Source organism: Panthera leo, chromosome B4 (genome assembly GCF_018350215.1).
Source record: "Panthera leo isolate Ple1 chromosome B4, P.leo_Ple1_pat1.1, whole genome shotgun sequence".
NCBI classification, from domain to species: domain Eukaryota; kingdom Metazoa; phylum Chordata; class Mammalia; order Carnivora; family Felidae; genus Panthera; species Panthera leo.
The window spans coordinates 44,100,083-44,120,950 of NC_056685.1; the positions used below are offsets into that span (position 1 = coordinate 44,100,083).

The 20,868-nt window shown below is 37.9% G+C and overlaps 1 protein-coding gene across 1 annotated transcript; it reads right to left on the minus strand.

Moving 5' to 3' along the window:
- Positions 1-1,263: 1,263 nt before the first annotated feature.
- LOC122225343 (NKG2-A/NKG2-B type II integral membrane protein-like) lies at positions 1,264-18,323 on the minus strand. Its single transcript, XM_042948277.1, has 5 exons — positions 18,136-18,323; positions 17,733-17,827; positions 17,221-17,274; positions 16,087-16,238; positions 1,264-1,287 (listed from the first exon to the last, which is right to left on the minus strand). The coding sequence occupies exons 1-5, from the start codon at positions 18,321-18,323 to the stop codon at positions 1,264-1,266; spliced, it is 513 nt and encodes a 170-aa protein (XP_042804211.1).
- Between the last annotated feature and the right edge of the window lie 2,545 nt (positions 18,324-20,868).

A 20,868-nucleotide genomic window follows, 5' to 3' on the forward strand; every position in this document is an offset into this window, starting at 1 on the left:
TCGACCCTCAGTGCCCTGTTCTCAGACAACGGTGTAAGAAGATCCCATCCATTCTGTCTCTTGACATCTCACATGAAGTTGACTTTTGTCGCTAAGAGACAATGGAGAGACAGTGCAGCAGAAAGAGCTCTTCTTCCTGGCTTCATGGTGTTGTGTCTCCTTTTCTGCCATAGCCTGGTTGCCAGTTGCAGTCCTACAAGAAGTCCTGTGTACTGGTCCTCCAGCAACTTTCTGTAGCCAGTCAGTCAGTTTCTTGTCTTCTGGTCTTTCCTCCTGATGTTCTGACAGGGAGTTCTTCCTGTTTGCCAGTCACAGCCTGAGATCCAACCTCACCAAGTTCAGCCCGAGGAGTGTGGATCTGCCCTGCCCCAGGATAATCCAGTGAGCATGTCTGCCATGAAGCTGTGTGCACCCACATCGTCCTTGATGACATCTAAATCCCATCTTCAGAGAGCGGACCTGGCTTCCCAGTGATCTCTCCTTTAATTCTAAGATATTCTTTGTAATTTTATTGAACTTAGTAGTCTTTCCTCTTAGTAAGCTTTCTTTTACAAGTAGATAATAATTGTTTACCTCAACTTCCTTCCTTGTTTCTGTCTCCTGACTCAATTCTGACTGATACCCTTGTCACCCTGGAGTGTTCAAGCCTCATTTGGGGCCCTTAAAGGGCTAGAATAAATCAGCTAATTTGGAAATATAAATGGAATTATTCACTGTAGTGAGAATTTTACACTAATGTTATGATTTGTAATTAATATATATTTTATTCTACTAAATAGCAAAGCATAAGAAATAAATAACATATACCGAGTATATTTTTTTACACTAATATAATGAAATTTGAGAACAGTTCCATAACACCAAGAATGAAGCCTCAAGTACTCTTTGGGCTTTGGGTGATATATATGCATTGATGCGGATTCATCCTTGGTAAGAAATGAAACATTCTAGTGAGTGATGTTGGTAATGGGAGAGGCCATGCACATGTGCAGACAGGGACAATCCAGGAAGTCTCAGGAGCTTCTTCTTAATTTTGTTGTGAGCCTAAAATTACACTCAAAATATTATCTTAAAAATGTGCAAAGAAAATAATCATATGGGTTTTGAAATAATGAGAGATGTATTCTTTATAAATGGTGAAATAGCATTATACCAAAATGAGGTAACTAAAATGCCTGGTGCTTACAAACATACGGTCTTATTACTGAGCAGGGTGCAAAATAAGGTTTTTTTGCACGAAAATCGAAATATGGACAATTCTTGTCACTCTCTGAAGATACTGACAACCTGAAATACAGAGAATTATATCTCATTAATCTTACCATAAGGTTGCTTATATCTCTTACTAGGTACCATAGTATTTTAATGAATAAACCATCCATTTTGACTCATACTTAAATATCTCAATCTCAATATTTCTCATACCATTTTTCTCTGGAAACACTTCAACTACTGTGTTTATCTGATTGTTCACACATTGCTGTTTTTCTTTCTAAGAACTATTCTTGTGAGGCATAAAATAAAAAGTTGTCAGGAGACTTACAGTTCAGAAGAAAATGTTAAGGCTTTTGGCTGCACAGATGAACTATGATTTCTTCTCTGGGAGCCTCTAACCCATGTAGTAGCAGAGAGTAAATTCAACAAAAACTATGAGAAAATAAAATTTATTGGGAGTCAAATACAAGCTCTTATACTCACTTGAATTCTGTAATAACACATAAAATTTCATCCTTTCTTCCTTTCTAGACACTTTCAAATTATAATATAATGTTACACGGTGGACACAAAAGTATAAAATTGTCTTAGTAGGACTAAGTGAAGAGGACAAACTGACCGTGAAGACAATTTCAGAGTTGAGAAAATGGATCACAGGTTAATAACTTATGAAATAGGTACATTGGAAAAAATCCTGGAGATTCAAGGAGGAAGCACATCCGTCATCTTCTCGCCTAGGATGCTCAGTGTCTCCCCACCTGCCCACCCCTGGCTCAGCGATCAAGAAGACTGAAATGTTACAACTGGGAGAAGCTGCAAAGAGCAAGGGTGCTGGTGCAATAGGTGGAGACTTGATCAGCAGTAATTAACATCAAAGGTAAAAGTCACAACGTCATAAAAATAAGCAATAAGAATTTGGAAAACATTGAACAAAACTATCAGTAGACAGACTTCAGCGGAGAAGATTCTGCCATAAATGTTTGGCAACAAAAAATAGTAAATCTAGGAAAAATGACATGCAATGCATGTTTACTGAAGTATATGTTTAAAAAGTGTCTACCTAAGAAGTAAAAAAAAAATATAGAGAAATTTAAAAATGTCTTCCAACGAAAGGAAAGCATAGGTCAATAGAAACATCTGCTGGGATAAGTTGTTCCACATATTAGAACAAAAGTAATTAAAAGTAATATTTAGGGGCACCTGGTTGGCTCAGTCGGTTGGGCGTCTGACATCAGCTCAGGTCATGATCTCACAGGCCGTGAGTTTGAGCCCCGTATCTGGCTCTGTGCTGACCGCTCAGAGCCTGGAGCCTGCTTCCCAGTCTGTGTCTCCCTCTCTCTCTGCCCCTCACCTGCTCATGCTCTGTCTCTCTCTCTCTCTCAAAAATAAATAAAAGCATTCAATTTTTTTTAAATAATAAAAATAAAAATCATATTTATAAATATATGAAAACTATAAAGAAAACTTAGTTGAAATAATTGCATGAACATGTGATGGCAGCAATTTAGCAAGTAGGAAATATCAATAGAGAAATAAAACTATATGAAGAAACCACAGAGGATCTCAGTGCATAAATCCATACCGGAAATGGAAAATCCACTCAGGTAGAAAAAAACTGATGAATTTGAAGGAGGAACAAAATTTATTTATACCTTAGGATGAGAGAGAAAAAAGAGAAGAATTTACACAATTCAGAGACTTTCAAAACACTATCAGGAAAGCCAGTGTAAGTCTAAGTAGAATATGAGAAGAACGACAGAGGCAGAAAAAAACAGGACAACTATCTTAAGGCACGACGACTGAACAGGTTATTAATATCATTGAAAATATTTATAGACACCAGACTTAGCAAACTGCTAACAGAATGAGCACGTACAAACCCATGTCTCATGACACCATAATGAAATGACCAAAGAACACTGGCAAATACAAAGAAATACTCTTGAGGGAAGAGAGTGGATTGTGAAGTACTTAAGTCAGTGTGAAAATCAGGGATGGGTGACACATCTTCCACCTCCATCAGCCTTACTCCACATTATCTAGGACAGAATCCATTTCCCTGCCCTGCACACTAGTCCAACTGGAACGGGATACAAGCAGCAAGATGAAGGAACAGAAAGACACAAACCCTAAATCCCCCAAAGAAACAATCCCTTAAAAATATCCAGACACAAACCCATGTGTATGCAGTCTAATCAGTTTTGATAAAGGTGCCAGGACCATTCAATAGGGAGAGACAGAATCTTTTACAAAAGGTGTTGGGAAACTGACTTCCCACATGCAGAAGAATGAAGCTGGATGTTTCCATTTACACAGTATACTAAAATTAACTCCACCAAAACCAGACCACAAAGGAAAAGTTCATTGTAGACAAATGGGCTATATCAACCTAAACATTTCTGGGCACTAAAGGGCATGATCAACGATGAAAAGACAGAGTGGAAAAAACACTTGCAAATCATATATCAAACAGGGAATCACATCTAAAATATATGATTAGTCTCCAATTTAGTACCAACATCAAACACCAAAACACAGTTAAAATGTGGACAGAGAAATTTAAAAAACATTTCCAAAGCAATATATATTGTGAAAAATCATATGGAAAGATGCTAATGATCAGAGAAATGCAAATCAAAATCATGATGAGTTATTACCTCATACTCATGAGGATCGATTTTATATATAAAAAAAAAAAAGCTCAGGTGCCTGGGTGGCTTAGTTGGTTAAGTTTCCAACTCTTGGTTTTGACTCAGGTCATGATCTCACATTTGTGGGCTTGAGCCCCACATGAGGCTCTGTGTTGACGATGCAGAGCCAGCTTCAGATGCTCTCCCTTCCCTCCGTCTCCACCTGCCCTGCTTGCTCTCTCTCTTTCTCTCTCTCTCACAACAAATAAATAACATTTTTTAAAAAAGGGTCAGTGAGGAGGTCGACAAGGAGGAGACTACACACTGTTGTTGGGAATGTAAATCGGTCACCGTTATGAAGAAGAGAATGGAGCTTCTTCAAGAAATTGAAAATACAATTACCACATGAATCAGCAATCCCACAGGTAGGAAACTATCTAAAAGAATTGAAAGCAAGATCTCAAAGATATATATACACCCATGCTCGCTGCAGCATTATTCATTAGAGCCACAGGGCAGAAGCCACCCAAATGTCCACTGATGGATGAATGGAGAAAGAAAGCGTGGTATACACATAACACTGTAGTATTATTCAGTTGTAAATGGAAGGAAATCTATCACCTGCTACAACATGCATGAAATTCCAGGACATTATGCTAAGTGAAATAAGCCAGTCATACACATGAAAAAAAAAAAAAAACAAAACCTGTTTGATTCCACTTATAGAAAGTATCCAAAGTAGTAAAAGTGATAGAAACAAGTAGAATAGTGGTTGCTCAGGTTGAGGGGAAAGTGTTGAAGGAGAATTATTGTGCAGTGAGTTGAGTTCCAGTTTTACAAGGGGAGAGCTCTAGATATCCTTTGCAACAATGTGATAGTTGGCACTCCTAACTTAAACTGGGTGCTTCAACTGGTTACGATGGATGATCTAGTTAAATGCAATGTAAGAAGTGCGAGAGTATAGGATTCCCCCTATATGACACTCTGGAAAAAACAAAATCATGGAGACAGTAAAGTGATCAGTGGTTGCAGGGTTTAGGGGGAAGGAAGGATGGATGGGGGTGCACAGAGGATTTTGAAGGACGGGAAACTATCCTGTAGAACTCCATAATGTTTGATACATGTCACTATATACTTTTCCAAACGCATAAAATGCCCAACCTCAAGAGTAAGCTTTGAAGTAAACTATGGTCTTTGGCTGATAAAGATGTGTCACTACAGGTGTATCAGTTGTAGCGAGTGAACCACCCCACCGAGGGCTTTTGAAAATGAGACAGTCTATGAACTGCTCCTGCATTGACACATAGACAGTAGGGGAATACAGCATATATCGGTGCTATGTCTGAGTTTTGCTATGAACCTAAAACTGCTCTAAGACACTAGGCTATTTTTTTAACATGGGTAATGTGTTAAATTCTATGTTATGCGGTTATGGTATATTCTGCAACAGCTTAAAAAATAAAATCAAAGTCAAACCCACAAAAAAGGTGATCTTGACAAGGGCAGGAGAAAAACAACTCATTATATTTAGGTAAATAACAATATGATTAAAAGATGAGCTCTCACTGGAAAAATAGTGAAAAAAAAAGAAAGAAAGATACCCACTATTTGTGAGCACACACACACACACACACACACACACAACAAATAAACAAACAACCAAAACAAAGCAAAAATACCTGTCAAACAGGAATTATACATTCAGAAAATAGTTTTTCAGAAAACAAGATGCATAAAGATCCCACATCAAACACAAAAATGAACAGAATTTATTTTTACTACACCTGCCTTTCAACAATGTTTTTCAAGCTACAAGTAAAATGACACTAGACAGTAACGCATATCCACAAGAAGGGATAGAGATCAACAGAAATGATAAATATGTCGGTAAATGTTTAGATCTGCGTATGAATTTTCCTCTCTGAATTTCTTGAAAAGATAAGATAATTTGCAGCCATAATTATAACACTGCATGGTGGGATCTATACTATAAACCTTATATTTTTAGCATTTGTTAATGTGTGTGGTACAAAGTCTCCACGAATGCTTCCCTTCAGGTTTCCAATGTGAAAGCACGAAAGCAGAGAAGGTAAAGAGATGCATAGTTTGTGTTCAGAAATCAGTGCAAGTTGGCTTCAGTACAGCACTGTCAGAAGTACAGATTTCCCCTCTCTCTGACAGTAGATTGTTCCTGTGAAAACTTTACTAAGTTGAAATAGTGTAAATTGAAATAGCGTTAATTTACACGAAAATATTGCTGAGCATCCCTGTGCCAAAAATTCACCACCACCCCCAAAACACAAAACAAAAAAAAAACTCCCTTTGGCTTTTCTGATACCTCAAGACAAGCCTTGTGAATGGAGAGGTACAGAAAGTAAATTGAGATGAAGCACAGACACTCAAAAATACAGTTCAAACCTACGCCTGATACTGATATACAGAGTTGATTGTTTTTTGAGAAATAAACTTGACAGGAACAGTCTTGCTGCTTGGGGTGTGAGCTGCTTCTCTAGCAGTACAACTAGCCCTGAACACAATTTTCACTTTTCACCTTTTCTCCTGAAAGGGAAAATCCCCTTCAGATTTCTGTTCTTCAGCAAAATCTGGTACTAGTGTAAGTTTTTCACAAAAGCAAAGTGACATGATGGAAATTTTTGAAAGGTTGAGGCATACCTGTGATAGGTGGTGGCAAAGGAGCTATGTTGGTGCTCATTTAATATATTGTATCAGAAATCAGTCAGGATTCATGTGACATAGATGGCAATCAGTTAATGATACATGTGTAAAGAGTGCCATTAGCAAGATGGAGACCGAGGAGGTCATAATGCTCACCTGCCCACAAAATCAGTCCGAACCATAACTCAACAACTTCAAGCTAAACACGGCCCAGGGAAAGCTCTTGACAACAAAGAAACACCACAAATCGGGTGCTGATCAAAAGTCCAGGATGGTCCCATGGAAGAAAAAGGAAGTGTTTTGCCTGCATCACTCAACCCTCCAGCTGAGAGCCACTTGGCTCCTGGAGGAATCCCCTCAGGGGAAGTCACTTCATGGAGAGAAGGGGAGCAGGAGAACCCAGCAAGCTTCCACTCCATGGATGGCTACAGCTTTTGCAACAGAGGTGCCCCATCTAGGCTGATCCCACTTGATGGAGCTGCCCAGAGGGCCCCCTCTATATCTATTCTCAAAGGCTAGAGCTGTTGCTATGGTAAGGCTTGCCTTGAGGGGCTCCAGATCTTCTCTTAGAGATTGTTTGCCACAGCACCTCACCTATACGAGACTAGAGCTGCCTCTGATGCCTGCCTACCTCTGTCCTTGGTTGGGGCTTTGTCTCACATCACTGGAGCTGGTTCCTGATTCCTGTTCCCAGACCCTAGGATGTGCCTTAACTGCCACTGTTGGTGCATACTTTTGCTTGATCCCCACTCACCATGTTCCATTTCATGACCCCGAGTCTTCATTGTAAAGGATCCTCCTGCTATTCAGAACCCAACACCTCCCAGGCCTGGACTCTGAAGTGCCATCACTAACACCTGAAGACTTTCTTCCACCCATGGCAGCTCAAGGCTCTGACCCTGCATGGGTAGGCCAAGTCACCACTGCCTGGAGTCCCATCTCTTTGGTTCCATTTTAGGGCTCTGAGCCTTATTTCTGGTACCATACTGTTGCATCCCAAGACATACTTTTAGCTTCCACATCGCAGCTTAAGCTCTCCTTCGAGGCTCTGTGGATAGGGGTCTGTGTCCAGATCCCTGTATCCTGACACATGGTTTTCACAATCCATGAATGGATCATGCTGCTGCTATCTAGGGACTGCCACTTGGGACAGAGTTGCAACTTTGACTCACCATCTCCAGTATATGCTATTAACACCTACTGCCCACTGGCCCCCAAGCCACCAGTAAACCTTCTCATCCATGGCCTGTGGGACTGCTACAATCCCCTGGTAGCCATAGTCACAATGGTGAGCCCCTGAGAACCAGGTCCGGTTTCCCTGGAATATCTACACACGTCTCCTCCCTAGTGCCACAGCCACAAGTGAACCTATGCACCAAGACCCAGTTGCTATGATAGTTCCATGTGTGCCTGATCTTGGACAACAGCTTCAATAGTGCTTTGAGGGCTCTGAGGTCAGCACGCCATACCAGACACCAAAAAGGAACATCTCAAAAGGTCTTCGTCCCATAGAATGACAGAAAGCAGGATGACATTTTGAAAGTGGTCAAAGGGAAAAAAACTGTCAACCAAGAATACCTTACATAGCAAGGCTGTCATTCAGAAATGAAGACGAGATAAAGACTCTCCTAGCACCCTAGAAAATGGTGTGTCAACATATCAATTCTCATCCAAGATGGCAGTCAGGTGAAAGCAGCAGCATGATTCCAGTGGTGGTTGCTGAAGCCAGGTGTCAGAAGAAATTAGACCTGCCCCATGGAAATGCTAAAGGGTATTCATTCAGCTGAAACAAAAAGACAAAATTGGTAACATAAAAACATATAAAATATATAAAATCACTGGTAGAGACAAAAAGAAAAAGATCCTAGACTTTGGTGTATGTAATGAGCTCAGGGATAAGTCATCTACCACAGGAAACAAAAACTAAAATAAAAAAGCAGGACTGCTGTAAACTAAAGGCCTCATGTCCAGCAAAGGGAAGAATCAAAAAGTTGAGAGATCATGGACAGAAGAGAAGAAAATCTTTGTAAACCAGTATCAGAGAAGGGACTAATATCCAATATATATAAAGAACTCAAACGACAGAATCAAAACAAAGAGAGAAATCTAATTTAAAAAATGGGCCAAGGGCCTCAGTATACATTTTGGTGAAGACATATGAATGGCGAATAAGTACATGAAAGGTGCTCAAAATTGCTCATCAGGGAATGCAAATCAAGTCCACAATGAAATGTCACTTCACACCTGTTAGAGGCTTTTTCTGAAAAGTAAGAGAGAATTGATATGGTGAGGATGTGAAGAAAATGGAATCCTTTGGAGGAAATGAAAATTGGTGCTGCCACAGTGGAAACTAGTACGGCTGGTTTTCAGTAATGTCACTCTTACATACGTATTTAATACAACTCATCAGTGGGGCAGTCGGTGGCTCATTTGGTTGTGTTGGACTTTGGCTCTGGTCATGATCTCCCCCTTCGTGGGTTCAAGCCCTGTATTGGGCTCTGTGCTGAAAACTGCAAGCTTAGAGCTTAGAATCTGTGTCTCCCCCTTTCTCTGCCACTGCCCCCTCTCAAAAATCAATAAACATTAAAACATTTTTTAAAATAAATGAAGGAACTGATCAATATCTCAAAGGTCTATCTACACCCCATGCTCATTGCAGTATTATTATCAATAGCTGAGAAATGGAAGGAACCTAAGTATCTGCCAACCGACATAAAGAAGGTGTGATATGTATACACGCACGTACATATATACACATACATCCACACATACACTGCAATATTATTTAACAGGTGAAAGAAGGAAATCTTGCCATTTGTAACAAAACGATGGACCTTGAAGGAATTATGTTAACTGACAAAAGTCAGACAGAGAGAGACAAATATTGTATTGTCTTACTTACATATGAAATTTTAAAAACTGAACAGGCAGAAAGAAAGAGTAGAATATGTTTTTCAGGAATGTAGTTTGAGGGTTTGGTAAGATGTTTAAGAATAGAAATTTACGGGGCTCCTGGATGGCTTAGTGCATTTAGCATCCAACTTTGGCTCAGGTCAAGATCTCACAGTTCGTGAGTTTGAGCCCCGCTCAAAAGTTGAGAGTTTGAGCTGTCTGTGCTGACAGCTCAAAGCCTGGAGCTTGCTTCAGATTCTGTGTCTCACTCTCTCTCTGCCCCTCACTCTCCCGTGTCTCTCTGTCTCTCTCTGTCCCTCAAAAAATAAATAAACATTAAAAAATTTTTAAAAAAGAAGACAAATTTACAACCAATAGATAATTTTGGAGGTCTAATGTGCAGCATAGTAATTAAAGACAACATTACTGTGTTATAAACTTCAAAGTTTCTAGGACTAATTCTTAGCTGTCCTCAACCACACAAAGAATGACAAATATGTGACATAACAAGGGTGTTATCTAACATGGCCATAGTGATCATAAGGCAATATGTAAATTTATCAAATGAACACACTATTGGCCTTAAATGTATGCAATGTTAGATGTCTAACAATGTTAGATGTTTTTATCTCCATGAAAACAAACAAAAGATATGTTTGTAATACCTACAACTCCTAAGGAAATAACTTCAGAATATAGCTAACACATCAATAGAGGCATTAAAATGGAACACTGATAGAATATATGTTTAATACAAAAGATTTGAGGTAAAGTGGAAGAAGAAAACAAGACATACATAGAGAATAAATAGCAAATTGTATATGTAAATTCACTTATCTCAGTAATTACACTCATGTGAAGTAAACATATTACAATTATAAGATAAAGCGCCATCCCGAATAAACGCTCAATATCCATCTATATGCTCTCCATAACAGACACACTGTAGATTCAAAGGCACAAATAGGTGAAAATAAAAGGAGAGCAAAAGATAGACCCTACAAACAGCAACCAAAGAAGTGAGCGGAAATGGCTGTTGTAATATCAAAGTAGCTGTTAAAACAAGAAATAGTAGTAGAAATTAAAAGAAACATATCCAAATGTTAAGGCTGTCAAAAGAGGAGGAAGATAACACAATTATAAACATCATTATTCACCTAACAACAGAACCCTGAAACACATGAAATAGAAACTGACAGACTTAGGATTAATAAATTAATGAGTATACTTGAAGATCGAAATGTCTGCCTTCAGTAAGTAAGAACAGCTTGTCGCAACATCAGGAGGACTATGGAAGACTGTCAAAACTCTAAGAACCAGCTTGACATAACTGACATATATAGAAAGTGTTCTACATCATAAATTTAGGATCAAAAATTTTAAGGATGGAAATATTCAAATTATTTTCTCTGAAGACTAAAATAAAATGAGAAGAAGCAATGGAAAGGAATCTGGAAAATTTCCAAACATGTGGAAAGTGATACACTTCTGAAACTTTACAGTTGAAAGATAAAATCTTTGAAAATATCTTGTACTGGATGACAGAAATTCCTTTGTACTGGATGATAATAAACTAAGCATACATCAAAGTTTTTAGGATGAAACTAAAGTGGTGTTTAGAGCCAATTTGTACCTTTGTCAATTATGCTGAAAAGGAAGAATGTTATGCTGAAAGGAAGCATGATCTAAGTTGCTTCCTTTTCAAGAAGCAAGAAGAGAAGAGCCAGTAGTTCAAATATGAGACACATACGTTTAGCTAAAAGTTGATCATGAAGGATGGATCGTAGAATAACTCAAAGTAGCCCCAAATGGACCAACACCCAAATATCCAAGAGCTTCCGCAATAGAATTGGTGTGCACATTGTAGGGGAATCCGACAACAGACCAGCAAAGGGATGTGGACAATTTATAACTTCATGCAGCTATGAGGATGAATCAGACAAGTGTACCTTCACCTGAAAATGCCAAAATACAATATGCATACCATATGATTCCATGTATAAAACTGTTCTTGAAATGCAGAAAAGACCTTGACAGGGGCATAGTGCAGTCCTGGTAATATTAATTTTCTCATTCCATGCAATGGTGACTCTGAAAATCAGCTGTCTGTTGACATTTATAGCATATGATACATCTGTGTGTTGTTAATTGTACCACAATAAAATTATCTAGGAGAATATTATGAAGTAATTCAGATATATTTGCAATTAGACATAATGTTCAAAAAAAACCTACTAAACATAACTTGTGAAAACCAAAAGAAAAAGAAATAGGAATATCAGAAGTGTCTTACAGCCTCCAATATAATTTTATCTGTGATTCAGAAAACTTTTCACACTCTGTTACAGAGTATTTAGATGTTTATGAATAGAGAAAATTGAAATACCAGTTAAAAGAAATCATTGTAGGGTCAAAAAAGGAGGATAATAAAATAAGTGTCATATACATTTTGATGGGAATACGATAAAAAAACCAAAATTACATGTCAGGGCATTCATAAATAGGTCTGACAATATATAAAAATAATGGACTCAGATACAAGTAGAGTTATTCAAGTAGCACCATGTTGTATTTACTTTTGAAATGCCATAATCATAATCTGTCACATTGGCAATGAAGATCAATTGATGTGATTTCTCTGATTCACAAGGCACCTGAAAAAAAAAATATTTATTCTTACTTTTGAAAAGCCTTTAGAAAGGAGTGCCTGGGTGGTTCCATTGATGGAGCGTCCAACTCTTGATTTTGGCTCAGGTCACGATCTCAAGGTTTATGAATTTGAACCCCACATTGGGCTCTGCACTGACACCGTGGAGCATGCTTGGAATTTTCTCTCTCTCTCTCTCTGTCTCTCTCCCTCTCTGTCCCTCCCTTGTGCACTTTCTCTCTCACACAAAATAAATAAATAAATATAACATAAAAAATAACTTTTAGGGGGCGCCTGAGTGGCTCGGTCGGTTAAGCGGCTGACTTTGGCTCCGGTCATGATCTCGCAGTCTGTGGGTTCAAGCCCCGTGTCAGGCTCTGTGCTGAAGGCCTGGAGCCTGGAGCCTGCTTTGGATTCTGTGTCTCCCTCTCCCTCTGCCCCTCCCCCACTCATGCTCCTGTCTCTCTCTCTCTCTCTCTCCCTCAAAAATAAATAGACATTAAAAGATTTAAAAAAATAATAACTTTTAGAAAGATAGAAATGAATGGTAAATCCATGCAAAGACTCTGAATAGATATGTTAAGTCTGAAATTGAACTTGTATCAACTCACTGTTTAAAAAAGGGCAATTGGGGGACACCTGGTAAGATCAGTCAGTTGTGCTTCTGACTCTTGATTACTGCTCGGGTCTTGATCTCATGGCTCCTGAGAGGGAGCCCCATGTCAGGATCTGTGCTGACACCATGGACCTCTCACTGCCCCTCTGCCGCTTGACTTGTCAGTTGCTCAAAGTAAATAAATAAACATTTAAAGCAAAAGGAAGATCTTTCAAGCATGAAACTAACAAAAAATACATGAAGACATTAGTTAAACAGATGAGAATGTGCAAAATTTGTACCCACACCATATGAAATGCAGAGTTCCACAAAAATGCAGTCATTCGGTGGAAAAACTATAGTCTTTTCAACAAATGTTGGGAAAACAATGACGTATCAAATCTTATTAATAATCATATACTTTATACTATATCTAAAAATGCTCAAAATAGATCACACATAATTGAAAACAAAACCTTTTAAGAGATGTTATAACAAATGCACAACCTACAGTGGGACAGAGATTTTAGACAGAACACCAAAACCATGATCCTTAAAAGAAGAAATTGATGAAGTGTAGTTCATCAAGATAATCTCTGCTCTTCGAAGAGAAACAGAGGTCATAAGCCAGTTAAAAAATATTTACAAATCATGCATCTGCTAGAAGACTTGCCGCCAGGGTACAACAAAGAATTCTCAAAATACAATGAAACAAATTAAAATTGTTAGCAAAACAGTTCAATAGGTACTTCACCAAGCACCATGTGTATATGGCAAATGAGTATAGGAGCTGATGCTCAACATCATTACCTTAGGAGTATTCAAATTAAAACCACCCCAGACCACACTTCCTGTTCTGGAAAGATAGACTGGATAGCCTTTTCCCTAGTCCTCCCACCAATACAGATACAATCCCTGGGCATAATTCATAAGACGACAGAAAAGTCAGAAAGATAAGGAGAAAGCCGACAGATCCCAGCCCTGGAGACCCAAGGAATGACATGGTGGTGAGCTCCCCAGAATTTCCCTCTACCTCACATAGACTGGTGTCAGAGAGCCTAGCAAACCACAGACACCAACACCTACACACCCAAGTCTCCACAATGTTTCTTCTCTCCAGTCAAAATAACAGGAAAACAGGCATGCTAGATAAGCAGAAAAGTTTTAGACACTAACTGGGTGATTCTAATAAAAAACCATGGACTACCCACCAAAAGAATCAACACACATGCAAGAGAAAGAAGACATTCTCCGATTAAGGAACACTAAGAAAATGTATGACCACCAGACCCACTCTGAAAGAACTGCTAGAGAGAATACATGGTAAAAGAAGGCATTTTGGATCCTAAGGAAGGAAGAGAGGACAAATGTAAGAATAAAATTCTTACCAGGTCTAATGGACTTTCCTTCACCTCCTGTGTTTTCGAAATTGTTTGATATTTGAAGCAAAAGTATCAGTTGAAGCAAAGTTATAACATGCACGTGATTCTCCATGTAAGCAGAGAAATATTTAGGACACTTGTAGTATAAATGGGACACGGTAATGGACCATAAAGGCAAGTAAGTCTCTACATTTTACTCGAACTGCTGTGGGTTGTGATAGACTGTGTAGACTGTGATCTATGAATATCCAATCATCTATATAAAGATACATAATATCTATATTACTTATATCAAGGAGATTAGAGCACATGTGTACATATATATAACTTTATGTATATAAAGTTACTGATGAAGAAAGGACCTACTTTGCTATAAATGATGCTCCGTCAATAAGGTAATGATGTAGATATATACAACTTTCACTCACAGCCTCAGACATATAGCATCACAAAAGATAAATTCTAATTGGATCATACATCATAATGAAAAGTTAAAAAATAAAGAAAGAAAAAGGTAAATACAGGAAAATAATATAGGATATTCTATTCATGAACTTTGGCTAACTTCTGAAATAGTTCCATAATACTCATTGTAACATACAAAAAGCTAAGCAGGACCATGGTAACATTAAAACTCTGATCCTTAAAAGACTCCAATATGAGAGTGAAAATGCAGATGCAGGTACTTGCATCTTAAAAGCTCGAAAAAGAACTCAGATCTAAAATATGACAAAGACTCCTGAGAAGTGAAAAGAAGACACCGTCCTGGAGAAATGGGCAAGAGACACAACCCAGCACTTCTCATTCTCACAAAAGAGAAGAGCCTTGAGATTTACAGCCCAGGAAAACAGTCACTGAATAACCATCAGAACTTATTAATTAATTTTTCTGAGACTACTGATCAAACGACTTTTAGATCAAAGGCCTATTTGGTATAATATATTTTACACAATAAAATAAAAAAAATGTAGGCATAAACTTTTATATTGAAATATACACATATCTATGACTATGCAATTGCATACTAATGCCTACAGAGAAATGTAGCATAATTATACATGAATACAATTATGTTACATTATACATTATTATTTTATTATGAAAACCATACATTTATGTTACATAAATATATAATATGTCGCTATGTGTAATAAATGATTATCAATATGATATGTGGAGGAAGACATAGAAAAGACTTTTCCTAACATAATTATTCATAATACCCACATATGAAAAAGGAACTAAATTTCTGAGAATGGTTTTTAAAATGTCATATTCATATGAGAGCAGTGAAAATTCACAAACTATAGACAAGTGTGTTAATATAGATGGATTACTAGTAGCACCTGGGAGAGAAGGGAGACACACATAAAAATGCACCCTGAATGATTCCATTGATATACAGCCCCAAAATAAGCAGAGATATTTCATAAAAGGAAAATGGGCAGGCCTGATAAAGGCTCTACACTTCTGACTCATGATGTAATTTAGAATTGTGTGATTCTAACTCTATTGTAATCAGTGTGCACAATCATATGCCTAGTTTCCTTGATGTGTTGTAAAATGAAATAGTAAAGTTAATTTCAGACAAAAGAGCATTTCTAGAAGCACAGGATCCTATGAAAAGCAAGAACTGGAAATTATCAAATGTACATTCAAGGTATAAAACTATAAATAATGTGTCAGAGAGTCAAACCATGGAATATTAAAGACTTTAAAAAATAAACTACAACTACATATAAAACTGTGGATGAATTCTACAAGCATAATATTAATTGCAAGATTTTTCTTTTTATTTTTTAACATTTATTTATTTTTGAGATGCAGAGAGAGAACATGAGCAGGGGAGAATTAGAGAGAGAGGGAGACAAGAATCTGAAGCAGACTCCAGGCTCTGAGCTGTCAGCACAGAGCCCACTGTGGGGCTCAAACTCACAAAACTTGAGATCATGACCTGAGCCGAAGTCAGAGGCTTAATCCACTGAGCCACTCAGGAGCCCCATTTAATGACAAGCTTTTAATAGAATCTGGAAACATCTGAAAACTTACCTTGTCCTCATCATCATCATAGTAGAGCAGGTTAGAGTTGTTAGAAGCACAGGATGCCAAACTCTCGTTCCATGATTTTCCCTCAGTGCTAATGTAATAGCAATTGTTGGAATATGTAAACCACTCTTTCAGACAATGACAACAGAGACAGGCTGAGGAGAGATTATGAGATATTATCCAAAGCGCTTTGAATATTACAAAATGAAACTTTACATAGTGTATATGGATACACATATTGTAAGGGTTAAATTGTAGTGTAGGGCTAATGCTTAGCTTGAAAAATAACAGCTTTGTGTTGACATTGAAGGTTAAGAGATAACAGCCTTGCTTTACTCTTATAAATTACGCCTCATACTCTTGTAAATTAGGCTTCACCAATTAAGGAAGCAAAAGTTCAAAGAAAAGAGCATCAGAGGCAGGGTCAAGGAGATCCACTGGTTGCAACTTAGAGGCAGAAAGTCTAAAGTAAACACCTCATTAGGCAACTGTTTCTAACTCATCTGGAAATTGTTTCTTTGTTCTGTTCCCAGGTGATGATAAAACGATGTAATCGGTTATAAAAACTCTGTACCCCGGCTGTTCGGGGCCCCACTCTTATCAAGAGTGTTGGTCCCGATCGGTCGGCCTTGCCTCTCATTGTAATAAACTTTGTTGTGACTGTCACTGGTGCCCGTAGCATTCTGTTTCAGGAGTCGTGTGGATGCAACAATATGTGTACATAACATTCGTAGACCCTCACAAGCTGGTAAAATTAAACACACACACACACACACACACACACACGCACGCACACACACACTCAGAGAAGAGTCAGGCTTTCGTCCCCTAATATATGTGCCCATATAAAGCAACCACAAAAATGTCCATGTATACATGTCCTGAGAGTCAGTGAACACAACCATCTTTATGGAATGATTTACCTTTTATCATGTTGTAGAAGGAGGAAATGTGAGGCAATTGTTAACAGCAGGTACGGTGATTTTGAATGAGTATTTCTCCATCAGTTCTGAAAGTTCATTAAGTGATTTTTGAATTCACTTTTTCCCAAAGCATCTGTTATCATCTTTGCAAACTTGAAGACAGAGCTCAAAGAGACACGAAACTAATAACAGAATTTTGCAAGGGATGTTGTACCTTTTTGGATCCTTGTTTCCAGGGACGTTTTGTTCCGCGCTGGTCCTTCAGTAGCTAGAACATTAAAGCAATTCTCAAAAAAATAATATTCAATGAAATAAATCATAATACTTTGAGTTTCCTAGTTTAAAATTGGGTGTGCTATTTTACCAGAAAAATTGAATAAAGTAATGAACATGAGGGGGAAAACAATTCAAAAGCTTAAAGAACGAAACCTCACCATCTCTTACAATATTTCCTTGAAGCAATCTCAAGAATTAATGTGCATTTCACCATAAAGTCTCTTGTGTGACTTGCCTTTGAGTTATTAAATCCAAATATGTGTTTAATTCTCCCTCAATTTAATCTGTTATTTCTACTTTAGATAACCTCTAAATAATTATTCCACACTTAGAGCATGCATTAAAAATGCATTAAAATGAAATAATAAATTCAAAGTGTTTACACACTATCGAGGAACTAATGATCAGTAAGGTGAAAATTCCCTTTTAGTCATTCAAACACGTACTTACAGGGAATAACAGCTATTGTTACCACAGTGGACATCAAGACGAGGCAGAGGATTCCCAAGATACCGGCAATGAGCTTCTCTGGACGTGAAGGTGAGTAGTAGGAAGAGAAAGGCAAACACTGAGAAAGGATGCCCGGAAGCAATCATTTAGGAGATTTGCAAACAAGAGAACCCACAATGCGCAGGGAATCACATACAATAACCTGCACCTCAACCCATCACTCTCATTGGAATCTTCTCTCAGAATATACCAATGCTTTCAATTACAATACCATATTCCAACCTGCAGCTCTGGTCCTCACAAATGAAAACTATGTAGATCACTTCCTACTCTTTCCCTACACCCCTACACCCCAACTTCAAATCCTAAAACAGACATACTTGTCTGTATTAAATGTTTTTTACCTTTGCAGGGAGAGTTCTTGCCATTCCCTTGAAGGTCCCGAGAAGCATTTTGAAGATTTAATTCTGCATAGGCTATCTCCTCCTCAGTTACTGAAATGGAACTTTTCGTGCCCTTAGGTTGCACTTGCTGTCTTTTTGAGCCCTTAGCATGACGGAGTTCCGCATAAGTCACGCCTTGGTTGTTCATGTCTGCAGCTGAGTAGTGTCAGCTACAATGTGGATGAAACTGCCCTGAAGGTCTTGATCAAGAGTGTGTGTCATGTGCTGACAACATTGCTAGTCCAGTGACACCGCGTGGGGTGTAGGGTGAGGGATGCTACTCATTTGCAGTTGAACAATATAAAGTCTGGTACTAACTTGTGTAGAGATTGAAATAAGTGTTTCATGATAGAATAAATGTTTTTTATTTATAATAATAGCATAATAATACTGATTGGAAAACATGTAAAGCACTAAATTAGTGAAGAAGAAAGGAATTCATGAATAATAGTGTCCTCATTAAAGTAAGGTCAGATTCCACAGACATATTTCAACACTATTAGAATAACCAGATTAATTAAAATGCTGTATTAGAAAAAAAGTGTTGTATCAATTTTGACAATGTTAAAACCCATTACTGGTTAGAAATTAGGTGCTCTATGATTGGAGAATATTGTTTTTAGCACATATAGGTATTTCCTGTTGCAAACGACTTTTATTTGTGGTTTTAAATTGTGTTTCTAAAAAGTAATGCAGTGCTATCAAAGTGATATTTTATTTTGAACATCTGGGGAGTTCTGAGAATTGTTAAATTTTAGAAGAAATATTTCATATGTTGCAAAATGTTACAAGACACTCTAAAATTATCCAAAGCAGGAACAAGAGTGAAAACAGAAAGAAACAAAGCATTTTTTAAAAGAGGACTTAACATCAGAAAGTGACAACTGACTTAATGGCAAAGATATGAAACCATAAAATGATAAATAAAAGGGCAGATCATTGATGGAAGAACACAGTTGTTACAAACTTCTAGAAAGATCTACGATTTCAAACGCAGTTAGGGTAACTCCAGTTGTTTAGATATACTAAAACTCACATAAATGTAATTTCAGACGTCAGCCAAGAAACTGTGCAGTCAGTGAACTCTGGAATTACTCCTGTCTCTCCAAGTACAAAGTATCCGCTTCGGAAATTATTTCATGGGGCACCTGGGTGGCTCAGTCAACTGAGAGATTGGTCGAGTGACCAACTTTTGCTCAGGTCATGATCTCATGGTTCGTGGGTTCGATCCCCACGCGGGGCTCTGTGCTGACAGCTCATAGTCTGGAGCATGCTTCAGATTCTGTGTCTCCCTCTCTCTGTCCCTCTCCTGCTCCTTCTGTGTCTCTCTCTGTCTCTCAAAAATAAATAAACATGAAAAATTAAAAAAAATAAAAATTAAAAAGATTTATTTCATGTCTAACTATGTAGTTTAGTAATCTAAAATAGGAATTAAAATATGTACACTATAACGCATATAAAGCACTTAAACTCAATCTGAGTGGTCTAAGTTCTCAATAATGTATTAGTGATTTTAATTATTTTTGTTAAAACAATTTTTTTGTTTTCTTTTGAGAGAGAGAGACAGAGAGTAAGACAGACTGTGAGTGTGGGAGGGTTAGAGAGAGTAAGACACACAATCTGAAGCAGGCTCCAGGCTCCGTGCTGTTAGCACGGAGTCTGATGTAGGGCTCGAACTCACAGACTGTGAGATCATGATCCCCGCAGACTTTGGACGCCCAACCGACTGAGCCACCCTGACACCCCCAATTTTAATTATTTTTAACACAGTAACCATTTATCATTACTCATTCATAGCATTTAGACCATGGAACAATTCATTACACAAGAGCGTCTTTCAGTATTGAATATCTTTCTTGGCCAAGTTTTGTTCAATTTTATAAAAAGTCTTTGGATTGTTTATAGTTAAGTTTAAATTAGCATTTTTGCGCAAGGTACCTCATCTGTGTTTTATGAAGAATCAAACTGCTTTCATTTATTGAAATAACTGTATCAGGAATTCCATTTCACCTTTATGGTATAATGGATTCATTTTAGGGATTTATGTTTAAAGACTGGACCAATGTCGAATATATATAATATATTCTTGATGACAACTGATGACAAATCCAAATCATGTGTTCTTTGTCCTGATGCTTCTGTGATCTCACCTTAAATTATATTGATTTGCAAACCTATGCATAGGTATATGCATATGTTCTTAATGACTTCTCCACAGGCAAGAATTTGAATATTGTAAGATCTCTAATGTATCTCATAGTCATTCTTGTTTGTTACCCTGAATTGTTGGAATGCAGATACCAATGTTCTCTGTGATTTCATTGTATATTAGCTGTGCCTCAGGTGCATCCCACCAGCATTTATAATCTCCCACTCACTGGGGTGACTACTAGAAAGGCAGGACCGTGGTGACACATACCTTCTGTTGGCCAGACAGTCATGCATCGTCCAGAGGGAATCAGGTTCCTCTCGTGACCAGACAGTGTCTGTGGTCTTCACAGCCTGCCGGCCCTGTGAGAGCTGAGAGTGAAGCAATAGTGGAAAAAGTAGATTTCTCATCAGTGTGTCACTTCAAATTTGAACAGGAAATTCTTACCCTTGGGCTATTTTGAAGACACTTTATCTCCTCACACAGCTCCAGAATGTAGAGGCTTTGAGCTTGCAGTGTGGCATTTCGTTTGTCCTTCAGCAAA

Coding starts and splice junctions, on each gene's coding strand:
- LOC122225343 (XM_042948277.1), bottom strand. CDS start 18,323: ATGAACAACCAAGGCGTGACTTATGCGGAACTCCGTCATGCTAAGGGC. Junction 16,239..17,220: donor GGAAACAAGGATCCAAAAAG/GTACAACATCCC, acceptor ATCTCTCCTCAG/CCTGTCTCTGTTGTCATTGT. Junction 1,288..16,086: donor ATGATGATGATGAGGACAAG/GTAAGTTTTCAG, acceptor TCTGTATTTCAG/GTTGTCAGTATCTTCAGAGA.